This window comes from Microcaecilia unicolor, chromosome 2 (assembly GCF_901765095.1).
Source record: "Microcaecilia unicolor chromosome 2, aMicUni1.1, whole genome shotgun sequence".
NCBI classification, from domain to species: domain Eukaryota; kingdom Metazoa; phylum Chordata; class Amphibia; order Gymnophiona; family Siphonopidae; genus Microcaecilia; species Microcaecilia unicolor.
This window is the reverse complement of record NC_044032.1, coordinates 97,219,676-97,237,178: the sequence shown is the minus strand read 5'-3', so window position 1 is coordinate 97,237,178 and position 17,503 is coordinate 97,219,676. Positions and strand designations below refer to the sequence as shown.

The following is a 17,503-nucleotide window of genomic DNA, read 5'->3' as shown; positions in this document are numbered from 1 at the left end:
AGGCCATTTTTTGGTATTATGAAAGAGACAAGAAAGATTCACTGGTACACAAAAAAGAATCCTGGCTAAAACAAAGTTTTTATTTTTAAATTATTTGACTGTGTGGTCTTAGTCAAAGTCATTTTAGGGCTCATTTTCAAAGCACTTAGATTAACAAAGTTCCATAGTAACCTATGGAACTTTAAGTGCTTTGAAAATACGCCTCATTATCTCCCTGTAGTTCTGGGAGCCAGATTTAAAAAAGGATTTGTCTTAAGCTTTTGCTAGTGCACAAATTATTATTTACTTGTGTCAGCCTATAAAAATAATTCAGGTAATTAACAAGAATCCCTAGTTAAATAAACTTGTTTATTGGCTGCAAACAATTAAACTGCAGGGCTGTAGCAAAGTATGTGTGGTCAGAGCAGTCGTGCAGGACACAAGGGAAGCATGGGCTTTATAACTGCACCCTATCCATGAGTGTATGCTGCAGCACAGAGTGCATCTGTATCTCCTTCCCACCCCTTCCAGAATCCCCCTCTATTCAAACCTTCCAGTCACGGGTAGAGGATCTTGTCTAATAAGCACAGAAGTGCTCTGCAGAGCCTCCCACTCAAATGTGTGAGGCGCTGCCAGATCCACCCCCTTTAATGCACACTCCATGTTGTTGTGTGGGGCGGAACCTGGCAGCACCTCAAATACTCGAGTGGGATACTCCGTAGAGTGCTTACTGGACATGATCTTGTACCCGTGACTGGAAGGTTTGAAGAGAGGGGGGATTCTGGTATGGGGGGGGGGGGTAGAAAAGAAGAGGTGGTGATGCTGCATAGTATGCTTGGGGAAGGGCGTGGGCAAGAGACAGGGAGGCACTCTGTGTTGCAGTGTGTGTGTGTGGGGGGGGGGGGGAACCACAGAGTACAATTGCAAAGGGCGTGGTCATAGCCTGCTACAGCCCTGTTAAACTGGTCAGATATGAAGCAGCTGTAACCCCCTTCCCCCACAGTCACCCAATGATCTTAGTATTTTGCAGTAAGGCTATCAGACACCTTTTTGTTTTTGGTTCCTATGAGCTTTCCAGCAATGTTTAAAAACAGGAATTCTATAAAATTTTGTAAAATTAGTTTGTTACCTCAAAATTCTTTAAAGTCTTTCTCCAGAGCATGGGATCTGAAGATTCTAACTGGAATACACGAAGCATGACAAACAGAAGATGAATACAGAATGATCCACGGCCACAGCTGCAGGTCTGCACAAAACCATACAAAAAACATTTAGAAGAGGTTGGTAGTGCCAGGAAGTCCACTAACCGCCCCCTAACTCCATCATGGAACTGCTGGAAAAAACAGTGGCTGCTTAGAAGCGATTGTAAAGGACATCAAAGCCTCTTAATATGCTCTTGATCCCTGCTTTCCTTTTCTTTGAAAGAAAAAAAATCCTGACCAGGTTAAGAAAGAGAAAGACCCCTGAAAGGAAGAGAGGCACAACAAGCAGGCCAGACAGTAGGTCTGTGCATAAAAGTCTTGGTAACCACTTTTCATTTTGTGCCAGAAAGGAAGCACTGATTAGCAGTTTTGTACCAGAAGAGATTCCATCAATTACTGTTTGTTGTTATTTGTAACAAAGGACTTGAAATTTCGCTTGATGGGGCTCTTAGGTGAATGAACTTTATATATATATGAATCAACACACAAATTTTACTGCCTGAAATTCATGAAGTCTAAATTTAGATGCCCAAATCTGTGTGCACAATTTTTAGCGCTTTTTATAAAATTCGAGGGATAACGTATGGGTGTATTATATTCATAAAATACGACAGCCTTCTGCCAGCATCAGGGCCTTTCCTTCCCCCCCCCCCCCCCCACACAATCCAGACAGGCAGCATAAGGTCCTTTGCTCTGACACAACTTCCTGTTTCCCCGCTAGAGCAAAGGCCCCAAGGCTGGCAGAAGGATGCCTGTCTAGATTGCAACTAATAGTAGAGGATGGAAGACTGCGGGGAGAGGGAGAGATGCAGGACTCGTGTGGAGAGAGAAATCAGATTCAGGGCAAAAAAAAAAAAAAACAACCACCCACACACAACGCAACACCTCAAAAAACAAAAACTTGGTAATGTATGCTCTCACACAGCATGCAGGGGGAGTCGCACCAGACTGCAAAAACGTATATAATGTGTGCGCTATATGCACGAAAATAAGGTATTCTTGGCAAACCATTCTGTGGTTCCATACTGAAAGACATCTTTTGTAGATATTCAGTTCAACAGCATATTAGCCTGCACAATAAATTTTAGGATTACACTTACCTGAGGCCCAATGAATACTCTATATTTATTATCTGGACTGTCTCCCCCAATTAGGAAAGAATTTGGTCCTATTTGTTGGAGCAGGTACAGTCTGGCTCGCATCACTTTGATGACTCTGCGGATTGTTTCCTCTGGGCTGTAAGGTGAAAAGCCATCAGGTGATGGGGCTCTTCGAGGAGGTGTGATGCGCCCACTCTGAAACTACAAATATTTATTTTCTTGATAAATTGTAATTCATTGCATTTGAACATTTTATATAGAACTAGCGTAACTACATTCTAACAGGAAAGAGCGCACAGTGGGGGCCATGTCCTCAGTCCTTCCTCTTGGTCATCCCTGCTATGCTTTTCCTTACATCCCATGGGGAGTTTGTTCTTTTTTTTGACTAGATTCTAACAGACCGTATAACTGGAAAATCTACTAACAAAAAGAGGGGGAAAGATTGAACTTTGTTTCGACGGGGAAGTCCCAAATAAGGGGTGTCAGCCATCCAGGAGGTTTGCAAAACCAGTCAGGTTTTCAGAATATTCATGAGAAATATGCATGAGAATATACCTTAATAGAGAGACAGCGTATGCAAATGTCTCTCATGAATATTCATTAATAACCTGACTGGTTTGCAGTCCTCCAGGATGGCAGTTCGACACCCATGTCCTACACAGCTACAGCATCTCCAGTTGGCTAAACAGACATGCATTTGTTAGCACTCCCTACATTTATTGTGCACAAAATCAAATTAAAATGTTAAAGCATTTTTATTAAAACAAATGCACTAAAACAAACCAAAAAGGTCTGAAAATTGGGGGGAAACATCCAAAAATGACCCGAAAAGGAACCAAAATGGATTTCCACGCTATCCCAACTGACTAGGGTTCACCACCAAGGAGGGTCTCAAAAGGGAATGTTATACTCAGTGTTGCTAAACAAAATCAGTGAGGGGCACAGGCAAACAATACCTTGCTCAAGTTAATTCTGTGTACAGCAGTAAGTGAGGCTTTTATCAAAATTCAGATGGAAAAAACTGGCTCTTGGCATTTTTCCCCTTGCATTTCATCTTAGCTATTATCTTTGCATGGTCAATGCTTAGTTTCCATTCATTCTCTCCCCCTCCATGTGTCTCATTTCACTTCCAGCTCTTTCCAGTTCCCACATGCCTCATTCACTTGTTTTTGAATTTCTTGACTGCCCCACCAACACATATTGCTCAAGGCAATGTACAACATAATTAAAAACATTATAAAGTGACATTTAACAAAATAAAAATGCACACACAGGTTGCTACACTGAAATGCTTAAATATTCTGGAATGATTCAAAAACTTCTCCATTTCACCACTAGAAAAAAAAAGTTTGCTAGCAGTTGATGCACTCCTACTTATTTTTCAGAAAAATAATCACCTACAGTACGCTTAACATTACAGAGCCTGCACCTGCCAACTAGTATCTCTAAAACTGCTCATCATTTAATTTAAAAAATAAAACAAAAACCTCTCTTTAACAAAAAAACATTTCTTGGCAAATCAGACACTACCCAGGACCCACACAAATCCTGAGTGTCCCTCCTCATTCAGCCAACTTAGGCTACCTATGCTGTTCAGAGTTGTATACTTGCCCTCCAGCCACAAGGTGGCACTCTGACATTTAGCAAGACAGAGCCACAAATAAATAAATCTAAAATCAAGAATGCATATGCTAGCCTTGAAGCAGAGATCCAGAGTCAAAATAGTGTTAGGTACATTTTCCTTCAATCAAATCCTGCTTCATGAAACAGTTGATAGTAAAACATTTCAAAGCACCAATAGGCCTTTCTGATAATAGACAAACGAGTCAAAAATATTTTACTCTCATAAATCATAATCTGAAGATTTCTTGCCACATAATCTTCATCACACAGGGCTTTTCAAGCAGCAATACGGGAAAGTTATTTACACTGGAGAGAAAGCAAAGTTACTTACCTGTAGCTGGTGTTCTGATAGCAGGCAGATATTCTCAAATGTGGGCGACATCATCCATGGAGTCCGGCGTGGACACTGCTATAGTGCACTGTCACTTTACAGCTTTGAGGCAGTGCCCCCACCACAGATGTCTTCCTGCCAAATGCTCAAACACAGAACCAGCATCATAGTATAAAAGGTAAGAAGTCAACTCCCAGGGAAGGCAGGACAGATGTGAGAATATATGCCTGCTGTCTACGGAGAACATCAGCTATAGGTAAGTAACTTTACTTTCTCCAAGAACAAGCACGCATAATATTATCGCATGTGGGACTCACAACGTTAATAATGAATTTGGAAACCGAAGTTGAAAGTGAGCCTGGTGGAAAGAAAGGACTGGAGAGTAGAGTTGATGTTCAAGTAGTAAAAAGATTTTGCAGAACTGCTTGTCCAAACAGACTATAGAATCGGGAGGACAAGCAATCCAGATCCAGAGCTTTACCTGGTTTTAAGCACTTGATGGCATCCAACACCTTCTTAGGTTGCATCTTGCAATCTAGCACCTCAGTTAAGCAAGACAGCTGAACCTCAGATAAATAGGTTTGCAAATCAGAGGGAGAGGCCAGGGTTTCCGATGTATAAAGAGACCGATAAAAAGATTTTAAAAACTCCCAAATCCTGTCAGATGTGATCTGCAGCTGATGCTTATCCTTAATAGACACCACTTGAGCCCGTGTCTGACTTATTTGAGGCAAGAAGACGACTCACCTTGTTATCCTCCTCAAAACAAACCCTCTTTGCCAGCAAAACATCATGGGCCACTTGATCCACCCACAGTGCCTTCAACTGACTCCTACAGGTAGTCAAGGATTGAAATATAGATTTAGACTGGGTGTGGGTATTTTGTACTTCGCTATCCTTCTGTGAGCATTCCTTTTTAACCCTACTAGCCCATGAGATAAAACAACCCACAACAAATGCCTTAAAATTATTCCACACTATACCCATCTGCATACCAGGAGTAACATTTCAATGAAAGAATTCAGGGATTTGCCTGACATAAATCTTGAACTAGAGCCTCATGATCCAGGAGACATTCGATAAACTTCCAGAAAGCAAGTCTATTATCTGTATTAAGCCCTCTACATTTTATTCAGATAGAGGCATGATCAGACCATACATTTGCTTCAATCCCCACATCAGCCACCCTAGGTACTAACTCTTTATCTAGAAGAATATAATCAATACAAGAGAAAGAGCAGTGCAAGAGAGACTGAAAAGTATAACATCTTGTGAAGAGGAGGACGAGGGGGTGGATAAAATGGAAGTGGAAGAAGAAGAAGTGAAGAGGGTCCAGAGGAAAGGGAGACAGAACAGAGCCTTGCCTGTGCTACTTCTGCAGAGGGAGAAAAGAAAAGGGTTTCTTCCCACTGAAAAATGGAGGCTGGAAAAGAACTACAATACCCATCAGCCCCGGGGAAAACCCTGGTATAGAAACTATCCTCCCCAGCAGCCTCCAGGGGAGAACCATGACAAGGCAAGGCAGGTGTCCCCTTGGGTTAATCAGGAGGAGGAGGAACAGCTGAGAAAAGGGTAGGACAAGGAACCCATGGAGTGGCAAGAGGCTGGAGAGAGAGAGAGAAGGGGGAGAGCCTGGAGGAACCCATGGACATAGCAGCATGGGCTCAATCATTGGGAAAAAAGCTGAGGAAGCAGGTGATTTCTTGGTATGGCAGCTGGACTGAAAGGGGGAAGAAAAGGGTCATGCGGGAGGAGGGTCAGTGATAGTGAAAGTGGGACCCTTGTTTCTCCCCAGAGAGTTCAAGCTGTTTTGAACTGTGTGCTGCTGAACTACTTAGAGTGAAGAGTGTGTTGTTTTGGGAGGGATTATTGTTTTTTTCTTGGGTGGACTACTCAAAGAGAAAGGAAGATGTTTTTTTGAACTGTTTGCCATTGCACCAGGGGAAGACGTGTAGCAGTGGTTTTGCCTTTTGTTTTGAGCTGTAGCCTGCAGATGCTTCCCCCCCCCCCCCCCCCCCAGTGGGGGGAAGCGCTAGGCTGTAGGACTGGTTAAGAGGAACAAACTGAGTTCTGGAAGCAGTGGGGTTTATGTTTCTTTTTGCCCTGCTGTGCTGATTCCATTGAAGAGGAAAAACAGTGGCGGCTGTGGTTTTGTCCCTGTTTTATTTTGAACTGCTGGACTGTGAACACCAGGGAAATAAAAACTTGCTGGTTTTTCTTTTGGATTTATTGGTTACCCGAGACATGCCCTTTGGATTACAGTGGGTTATGAAGCTTGGCCCATAGCCAGAGTCTCCAAAAGAAGCAACGGGATCCTGAGAACCCCTGGAGGAGGGACGGATCTTTCACAATCTATCCTTCTCATTAAGCAACCTCTAAACATCCAGCACGCCTAAAGTCTGCATAAAGCATTTCAAGGCCATCCTATCCACTTTTCTAAAGGTAGTAGCTGCAGAAGAATCCAAAGATGGACTGAGTGTGATGTTAAAGTCTCCTTCCAAGATCCATAATCCCAGTCCCAGACTAGAGGGCTGTTGACCTAAGTGCAAAAAGAAAGGTCACTGGGAGTCATTCGGGGCATAGATCGAAACTACATTATAAATAACCCCAGTGAGATCCACCTGCAAAGCCAAGTAGCGGCCATCAGCGTCTTTAAGTGTCTCCAATATCTTAGGCTGAAGGTGCTTTGCAAACAAGATATCCACCCCCGTACCTTTTTATGGTGATGAGATTCTGAAATGCTACCCGTTCCACATGCAGGGCCCAAGAGACAGGCAGAACTCTGGAGTCTCAATGAGTGGATGAGACGATGGTGCAGGGAGGAGGGTTTTAGATTTGTTAGGAACTGGGCAACAATCTGGGGAAGGGGGAGCCTATTACGAAAGGATGGGCTCCACCTTAACTAGGGTGGGACCAGGCTGCCGGCATCGGCATTTAAAAAGGAGATAGAGCAGCTTTTAAACTAGAAACCGGAGGGGGGGGGGGGGGGGGGAAGGGAGGCCGACAGTCACTCAAAAGCGCATGGTTCGGGATAAGGTATCTTTCAAAGATATCACCAAAAGAGGGATGATAGGGTATCCTGATAGTGAGGTTGCAAAAGAGACCGTAGTACATCAGGTGTCCTTAAATTCTGCAAAAAACAAAACACTTCTTGGAATCACTGTGGATTGAAATTTCATGTGTAAAGGGGAAAAGGATAGTGATAGGAGTGTACTACCGTCCACCTGGCCAGGATGAACAGACGGATTAAGAAATGTTAAAGGAAATTAGGGACGCAAGCAAACTGGGCAACACAATAATAATGGGTGATTTCAATTACCCCGATATTGACTAGGTAAATGTAATTAACTCAACCTGCATTACCCCAACTGCAAAGGAATCAAGTACAAGACCTATTATGGATCTAATTTTTCCTTCCTGGGCAGTCAACTCTGGAATACTCTCCCCAGATATATCCAATCAATCTGCACCTACCTACCCTTCTGAAAAGCACTAAAAACCCATTTATTCAAGCAAGCATATCCAAACGATCCAGATTAGTCTTACGAACCATATACCTAACACATACCCCCATGATAACGACACTGACCCAGACTTCATCTCCCTCCTTACTCCCCTCTCCATTGCCTATTTCTATCTACCCATCTTCTCTATTATTCTGGTATACTTAACTTTTACCCTCTCTAACAATATTCTGTATTCCATTTACTATGTAAGCCGCATTGAACCTGCTTTGAGTGAGAAAGCGCAAGATACAAATGTAATAAATAAATAAATAACATTGGGGCACGCTAGGGAGGTAACATTCCTTGATGAAATCAAGGATAGCTTTATGGAGCAGCTGGTACAGGAGCCAATGACAGAAGGAAAAATTCTAGACCTAGTCCTTAGTGGAGCGCATAATCTGGTACGGGAGGTAATGGTGCTGGGGCCGCTTGATAACAGTGATCATAAAATGATCGGATTTGACATCTGCTTTGAAGTAAGTATACATAGGAAATCAAATACGTTAGCGTTTAACTTTAAAAAAGGAGACTATGATAAAATGAGAAGAACAGTGAAAAAAAAAAAAAAATCTTAAAGAGGAGCAGCTGCGAGGGTCAAAATTTTACATCAGGCATGGATGCTGTTCAAAAACACCATACTGGAAGCCCAGGCCAAATATATTCCGTGTATTAAAAAAGGAGGAAGGAAGACCAAACAAAAGCCGGCGTGGTTAAAAAGTAAGGTGAAGGAAGCTATTAGAGCTAAAAGAAAATCCTTCAGAAAATAGAAGAAGGAACCGACTGAAAATAATTAGAAAAAGCATAAGGAATGTCAAGTCAAATGCAAAGCGCTGATAAGGAAGGCTAAGAGGGATTTCGAAGAAAAGATTGCGTTGGAGGCAAAAACACATAGTAAAAGTTTTTTTAGGTATATTAAAAACAGGAAGCCGGCAAAAGAATCGGTTGGACCGCTAGATGACCGAGCAATAAAAAGGGCGATCAGGGAAGACAAAGCCAAAGCGGAGAGATTAAATGAATTCTTTGCTTCGGTCTTCACCGAGGAAGATTTGGGTGGGATACCAGTGCCGGAAATGGTACTCGATGCTGATAAGTCGGAGAAAACAATGAATTCTCTGTAAACCTGGAGGATATAATGGGGCAGTTCTACAAACTGAAGAATAGCAAATCTCCTGGACCAGATGGTATTCATCTCAGAATACTGACAGAACTGAAAAATGAGCTTGCAGAGCTATTGTTAGTAATATGTAATTTATCCTTAAAATTGAGAATGGTACTGGAAGATTGGAGGGTGGCCAATGTAATGCCGATTTTTAAAAAAGGTTCCAGAGGAGATCTAGGAAATTATAGACCAGTGAATCTGACGTCGGTGCCGGGCAAAGTGGTAGAGACTATTATTAAGAACAAAATTACAGAACATATTCAAAAGCATGGATTAATGAGACAAAGTTAACATGGATTTAAGTGAAGGGAAATCTTGCCTCACCAATCTACTACATTTCTTTGAAGGGGTGAACAAACATGTGGATAAAGCTGAGCCGGTTGATATTGTGTATCTGGATTTTCAGAAGGTGTCTGACAAAGTACCTCACGAAAGACTCCAAAGGAAATTGGAGAGTCATGGGATAAGAGGTAGTGTTCTATTGTGGATTAAAAACTGATTAAAAGAGAGAAAACAGAGAGTAGGGTTAAATGGTCAGTATTCTCGATGGAGAAGGGTAGTTAGTGGGGTTCCCCCCAGGGGTCTGTGCTGGGACCGCTGCTTTTTAACATATTTATATATGACCTAGAGATGGGTGTAACTAGTGAGGTAATTAAATTTGCTGACGACACAAAGCTATTCAAAGTCGTTAAATCGCAGGAGGATTGTGAAAAATTACAAGACGATTTTACGAGACTGGGCGTCTAAATGGCAGATGACATTTAATGTGAGCAAGTGCAAAGTGATGCATGTGGGAAAGAGGAACCCAAATTATAGCTACGTCATTCAAGGTTTTTATTTATTTATTTATTTATTTATTTATTGCATTTGTATCCCACATTTTCCCACCTATTTGCGGGTTCAGTGTGGCTTACAATACATTGTAAATCGTGGAAATGCAGTTTGTTACAATCAGTTATGGATTCCATTGTGAGAAGTTAAGCGAGACAAAGTCAAGGTGTCGTTAGGGAAAAGGTCAAGGAAAAGAACAATGGAAAGAGACAACTGGAAATCGGTAGGGTGATAAAACCTTAGCAAAAGAACATTCGGTATAACATTTTCTGTGAGTGAAGGTTTAAGTGTGATGAGATTACGGGGGATTAGAGTTCAGAAAATAATGTATTGGTGTATTTCTGGAATAGTGAGTGTGGACTTCATGTGTATTGCTCCTTGCAGTAAATTTTATTGAAGAGATGAGTCTTCAGTAGTTTGCGGAAGTTGGTAAGTTCGTGGATTGTTTTCAAGTTGCGTGGTAGTATATTCCAGAATTGCGTGCTTAAATAAGAAAAGGTTGATGCGTGCAGCGTCTTGTATTTTATGCCTTTGCAGTTGGGGAAGTGGAGGTTAAGAAAAGTTCGAGATGATCTTTTAGCGTTCCTGGGTGGTAGGTCTATTAAGTCGGACATGTAGGCTGGAGCTTCACCGTGGATAATTTTGTGGACTAATGTGCATATCTTAAAGGTAATGCGTTCCTTGAGTGGGAGCCAATGCAGCTTCTCTCGTAAGGGTTTAGCACTTTCGTATTTTGGTTTTCCGAAGATGAGTCTGGCTGCAGTGTTCTGGGCTGTTTGAAGTCTTCTTAGTATTTGCTCTTTACAACCTGCGTATAGCGAATTGCAGTAATCCAGATGGCTAAGGACGAGGGATTGCACTAGGTTGTGGAAGACGGATCTTGGGAAGTATTGTCTTATTCTTTTCAGTTTCCACATGCAATAGAACATCTTTTTGGTTGTGTTGTTTGCATGGGTTTCGAATGTTAGATGGCGGTCGATAGTGACTCCAAGGATTTTTAAAGTTTCTGAGATTGGAAGGTTTAGTTTTGGTGTGTTTAAGGTGGTTATTCATTCGTGTTGTATTGGGAGGTGAGTATTAGGCATTGAGTTTTTTCCGCGTTTAGTTTCAGCATCTGCCCAGGTGTTCATGATGTGTAAACTTTGGTTGATTTCATTGGCTATTTCTTTGATATCTTGTTTGAACGGGATGTATATTGTTACATCGTCGACGTATATGTATGGGTTGAGGTTGTGGTTTGATAGAAGTTTTGCCAATGGGATCATCATTATGTTGAAGATGGTTGGTGAGAGGGGTGATCCTTGCGGTACTCCACATTCAGGTGTCCATGAAGCGGACGTAGTTGAGTTTGATGTAACTTGATATGACCGCAGGGTTAGGAACCCCTTGAACCAGTTTAGGACATTTCCTCCAATGCCAAAGTATTCAAGTATGTGCAATAGAATTCCGTGGTCAACCATATCAAAGGTACTTGACATGTCGAATTGTAGGAGAAGTATATTGTTGCCGGTTGCGATCATTTGTTTGAATTTAGTCATTAGGGTGATTAGTACTGTTTCTGTGCTGTGGTTCGATCGGAATCCGGATTGGGCATCATGCAGTATTGAGAACTTGTAAGTTGTTTTGTTACCATCCCTTCGGTTATTTTGGTTATCAGTGGTATGGATGCTACTGGTCTGTAGTTGGTTATTTCACTTGCGCTTTTCTTTGTATCTTTGGGTATTGGGGTGAGTAAGATTTTTCCTTTGGGAAGAGTCCGTTTTGTAGCATGAAGTTTACGTGGTTCGTTAGGTCTGTTACAAATTGTCGAGGGGCTGATTTCATGAGGTTGTTTGGGCATTTGTCTAGTTTGCAGTAGGATTTAGCAAATCGTTTAAGTGTTTCAGAGATGAGGTCTTCTGATAGTGATTCGAATTCGGTCCAGGTTCTGTCTGCAGGGTAGATTCCGTCTTCTGGGTCTAGACAGTCTAGGAGTGTGGTGTATTCAGTAGTGCTGGCGGGTATTTTAAGTCGTAGTTGTATAATTTTCTCCTTAAAGTATTTCGCAAGGTTGTCAACGTCTGGTATGTCTTTGCTGTTGCTTGTAGCTGGTGCGGTGTCTAGCAATTTATTCACAAGGTAGAAGAGTTTGTGTGTGTCTTTGTAGTTGGGTCCTATCATTGTCTTGTAATGTAGTCTTTTAGTCTGTTTTATGGTATATTTGTATTTCCTCCGGAGTAGTTTCCAGGCATTTAGTGTTTGTTCATCTTTCTTTTTGTTCCATGCGCGTTCTAGTTTCCTGACTTATGTTTTAAGTTTTTTCAGCTCTTCGGTGAACCATAGGTTTGATTTTTTTCCTATGCGATGTTCTGGTTTGGATTGGGGCGATTTTGTCTAATGTTGTGCATATATCATCCCATTCTTGGAGGAATTGAGGTTCCACGTTAAGAGTCACAGACCAAGAAAGGGATCTAGGTGTCGTCGTTGATGATACATTGAAACCTTCTGCTCAGTGTGCTGCTGCGGCTAAGAAAGCAAATAGTATGTTAGTATTATTAGGAAAGGAACGGAAAACAAAAATGAGGATGTTATAATGACTTTGTATCGCTCCATGGTGTGACCGCACCTCCAATATTGTGTTCAATTCTGGTCACCACATCTCAAAGAAGATATAGTGGAATTAGAAAAGGTGCAGAAAAGGGCGATGAAAATGATAAATGAGGAAAGGCTAAAGCGGCTAGGGCTCTTCAGCTTGGAGAAAAGGCAGCTGAGGGGGAGATATGATGGAGGTCTATAAAATGAGTGGAGTTGAACGGGTAGATGTGAAGCGTCTGTTTACGCTTTCCAAAAATACTAGTAAAATGTAGTAAATTTAAAATGAATCAGAGAAAATATTTCTTCACTCAATGTGTAATTAAACTCTGGAGTTCGTTGCCAGAGAATGTGGTAAAGGTGGTTAGCTTAGCAGAATTTTAAACAATGTTTGGACAGCTTCCTAAAGGAAAAGTCCATAGACCATTATTACATGGACTTGGGGAAAATCCACTATTTCTGGGATAAGCAGTATAAAATGTTTTGTACTTTTTTGGATCTTGCCAGGTATTTGTGACCTGGATTGGCCACTGTTGGAAACAGGATGCTGGGCTTGATGGACCTTTGGTCTTTCCCAGTATGGCAATACTTATGTAAGTCAAAAAGGCATGAGGAAAATGCGTGTAAGTAAAAAGCCTCTTACCCCACCTCAAGAAGTGAGTTTCCTGGATGCAGCATATACAGGCAGAAAGCTTACCAAGCTCCTTATAAAGACATTGCCACTTAAAGGGAGTGTTTAACCCCTTCACATTCAAGGAGATAAAGGTCCCCCCATATTCCAATAATTAGTAGCACAAAAAAAAATAAAATCTAAAAGATCTCTGATCCATCAAACAGAATAGGAAAAACCCATCCTAACAATACAGAAGACCACAAAACATAGCCTCACCTGAAGCTCCCACCTAAAATCCTATCACCCTTCCAACATCCGACCCATCCCTCCCTCCCCCAAATTCCAATCCATTCCCCCATCCATGAAACAAATAAAACGAACACAATCCCATAACGCCTTTTTTAAACCCAGATACACTAACCGCTGTTACCACATCCTTCAGCAAAGAGTTCCAGAGCTTAGCTATTCATCGAGTGAAAAAATATTTCCTCCTATTTTAAAAGTATTTCCATGTAAGTTCCTCGAGTGTCCCCTAGTCTTCTGTAATTTTGCCCCCAATAGTTGTCACTGAGCCGGCATATGGTACCTCTCCCGTGACTGCTTCTCTGATGTATACTTGGACTGGGCTGAGGCTGGCGCAAACACCCAGTTAGCCTGTATAGTCTGCATTTGCAGTAGCTCTGAAAGCTCCTCCTTCAGCATAGCCTAGATTTGTTCTTGTTGAGAAGGTGTTGGTACCGGCTGGGAAAAAGGAGTGGAAGCAGTCTGAGGTATAGCCTTTCTAGGTGTGGGAGATCTCGAGGATCCTGAAGGGTCTTGCTGAGGAATAATTAGTTGAAGAGAAGGAGAGCGGTCACTGAGAATCGATGATGGTAATACAGGTGAGGTGTTGGAAACAAGTCTGGAGGGAAATCAACGACGATGCTTACGTTTTTTTACGCTGCAGGTACCTCAATGCACGAGGTATTGACAAAGAGAATGTGGAGTCCTTCCATGTCTGTGGTACTGAGTCCGATGCAGCATCAGTGCAGCCAATGTCAATGTCATCAATTCATGTTCCGTGTCCGGTGTCCTTGCTTGCATGTGAAGACAGAGCGCACACTGTATATAAATGGTGCTCAGGACCCAAGCACTGAACACACCAGTTATGTGGGTCTCCTATTGCACCAAGCACACTTTTTAAAGCCACTTGGCACCCTCTTGGACATGGAGGGAAAAACAGCCAATGTAAGGTCAAATGGCTCATTGGCCTGGAGAGCTACCATATACTTCTGACTGAAAATGGTCAATGCTCCTCTATCAAAAAAAGAAAATAAATGTATTTTAGATATGTTCGATTAACTATGAGAAAAATGAAAAATATGACAGAAAATTATCCCGAAAAAGGGATGGCACCAAAATAGAAAAAGTTTAACGCATTGAAGAGAGATTACAAAAGACAACCTCTCTGCTCCGCAGAAAAACACTGCTCCTGTGCTCTAGCATTGGGTGGGAAGGCACCCGTGCATATATGGTGGGGGCCTGCCTTAAAGTTTTAAAGTGACAGTGCACTACGGCAGTATCTGCACCGGGTTCATGGACGATGTCACACACGTGAGAATATTATGCCTTTTTTGTCTTCGGAGAAAAAAAGTAAAGTACACACAGATTGCATTTTCAAACCTACGTGTGCAATTTTCAGGCAAAATTCTACCTACAGAAAAGTGCAAGTGTTTACAGGTAGTCTATACTCACAAAACACATGTTCTTTCCTTTGAAAATTGCTGCAAAGCTTGATAAGGGGTGGGAGTGGGGAAAAAAATAATATACTCAAACCTTATATTCCAGTGTGGAAAGATAAAATCACCCCCTACGACTACATATATCCTGCATCACTGTAGTGCTGAGCAGGCATGACAGTAAGGAAAATTATATGTCCAAAAAAAGTTTGCTAAGTTATCCACTCCAGTAATGAGACTTGGTGGACAGGCAGATTGAGGGCGTTTTCTTTTAACAGCAATCCTGGAGGTAGTGCCTGACCAAAACTAGGATTTTTGGCTTCGGCTGAAACCAAAGCTGCAGCCGAAATCAAAGCCATAATGTAAACTAACCTCCCCCCCCCCCCCCCCCCCCCCCCACCATTCGCTCCTGCCTACGCTGGCTTCTGAGTCAAAATGAATTTTGAGGCCTCCAGTGGCAGTCTACCACTGGAGTTCCTGGAAGCAGCGTGGGTAGGAGCAAGCCAGTATCACCTCTGCCTTCACTAGCCATCAATGTGGGAGGATCCAGGAGAGGGGCTGTACAGCACTGTTCCAGCTTCAGAAGATAATGCACTGGTGTTTTTGACCAAAAGAAGGCCAAACATGGATCATTCTCTACCTGAAGACAGGGTTGGTCAACTGACTGGAACCACCACTAAGTAGACGAGGGAAAAAGATGAATATGAATGGAATTATCAGTAGAAGAGAGCTCCTGCTCTTCAGTAACAGCCATCTTTCCAGACAATAGAAAAAGATGAACATTTTAGACCGGTTCACTTCCCCTCACCCTATCACAGGATATAGCTAAGAATGTACTGTACAAATCCAAACTCACAGGCACCGGTGATAACCTCTTTCTTCTTACGCCTGGTGATTCCACTTTGATATTTTTGGATGTGGATGAGGAAGAGGAGCTGCTGCTGGGAGATGGGCTACGCCTTCCCTTCTGAACCGAAGAAGAGCCACTAGCCGACCCTTCCGTGGGAGAGTCAGCTGCTGTTTTGTTACTTTCAGACCCATCTGCTTTTATAGGAATTGGCTTCACCACCTGGTTAGAGAATGATCCAGAAAGAGAGAAAGCTTTACATATTTATATCAATAGACAAACGTTACAAGTGAATCTACAAAAAAAAAAAAAAAAGGTGTAACTTATTACACTTTCAACCAGCACTGGAGAGGATTTCAAGGCACAAATGAGCAGCAAATGGCAGTCACTGATATGTTCAATTTGCTCTGTCCTGATAAATGAAGAATATCTTTCAAATACAAGTTTGAAATGTATTCAGTAATTTTAAGATTTCAGCTAAAACTTTACTTCTTCATATCAGTATCAACCACACTACTTAAACTTGACCAAGATATAGTGATTTTCCACAAAGGAGATCTTAAAAGTTAGTATAAGAAAATATCAAACACTGGATTATTCATATAGAGTACAATCTCAATTATCCGATGTAAATGGGATTGACCAGTTGTCAGGTAAGCAAAAATCAGACAATGTGAAAAACACTACATAAATTCCTTAACAATGCATAATCAAAGGCACAGAATTCCCGATTTTCAAAAATTAGCCATGTGCACACACTAAATATATTTTTGTATTTTTTAAAAGAAGGCATGTCAGGAGCACAGAATAGACGTTTCTATTCTAACCAGTTAGCACATCTATATTACTGTGGAATAACTGGTTAGTGCACAGATAATGCAGGAGCCCTTACCACCTACAAAATAGGTGGCAGTAAGTGCACCCGTGGTAATTAGACAAAAAAAAAGTGGCCATACAATGGCAACATTAGTGCATTTCAAAAAATAAACTGTCACAGAACTCGCAAATCACTTCAAAACAAAATACTGTGCAAATAAACTTCAAGTGCTTCCAAACTCCAGAAAAACATGAATAAAAATAAGGAGGAAACAACCTCAAAAGCCTAAAGTGCTCAGTGACAATACACAGATGGGCAAATGCTTCATCATTGGTCAGAAAAACTTCCTTATCGATTCCATTTATTTTCACTTTTCAAATTATGCTTTACTGAACGCTCTGCTTAAAACAGATTATTGTGCAAACATTCATTGCTTCAAAACAAACAAACAAAAAAAACCATAAGGCATTTAACTTATTTTCTCAGCTCCCGACGGGGACTCGTTTCACCCAACAGCTTTCTTAAGGAAGGGAGACTCAACAATTACGTGCCAACATGACATTTGTTTTTGTAAGACATCTGCTTGGCAGCGAATGGCATGTTGGCACAATATTGTTGAGTCTCCCTTCAGAAAGGCGGTGGGCGAAACGGGTCCCCCTTCAGGAGATGAAAATAAGCTAAGTGCCTTGTGCTGTTTTTGAAGCAATGAATGTTTGCAAAATAATCTGTTTTAAGCAGAGCATCTAGTAAACCATAATATGAAAAGTGAAAATAAACTAATGGAATAGATAAGGAGGTTTCTCTGACCAATGATGAAGCATATGCTTGTTTGTGCATGGTCACTGAGCACTTGGGCTTTTGAGGTCTTTTCCTCCATATTTTTATCCATATTTTCCTGGATAGGTTTAAAGAGTTTGGAAGCACTTGAAGTTTATTTGAACATTAGTGCATCAAAATTAACAGGAAAAATAGAAAAACCATGGTAAACATAGTAACATAGTAGATGACGGCAGAAAAAAGACCTGCACGGTCCATCCAGTCTGCCCAACAAGACAACTCATGTGTGCTACTTTTTGTGTATACCCTACTTTGATTTGTACCTGTGCTCTTCAGGGCACAGACCGTATAAGTCTGCCCAGCACTATCCCCGCCTCCCAACCATCAACCCGGCCTCCCAACCACCGGCTCTGGCACAGACCATATAAG

General features: G+C 41.7%; 1 protein-coding gene across 5 annotated transcripts in view; it reads right to left on the bottom strand.

The window, feature by feature from the left end:
• Positions 1-17,503, bottom strand: part of MAP3K1 (mitogen-activated protein kinase kinase kinase 1) — a 274,135-nt gene that overhangs the window by 106,509 nt on the left and 150,123 nt on the right. For all 5 annotated transcript variants that reach the window (XM_030193149.1, XM_030193151.1, XM_030193150.1 and 2 more), the window contains 3 exons: positions 15,490-15,702; positions 2,282-2,482; positions 1,109-1,225 (listed from right to left, as the gene is read on the bottom strand). In XM_030193149.1, the coding sequence (XP_030049009.1) occupies positions 1,109-1,225; positions 2,282-2,482; positions 15,490-15,702 (531 nt within the window). The remainder of the gene's footprint in view (positions 1-1,108; positions 1,226-2,281; positions 2,483-15,489; positions 15,703-17,503) is intronic.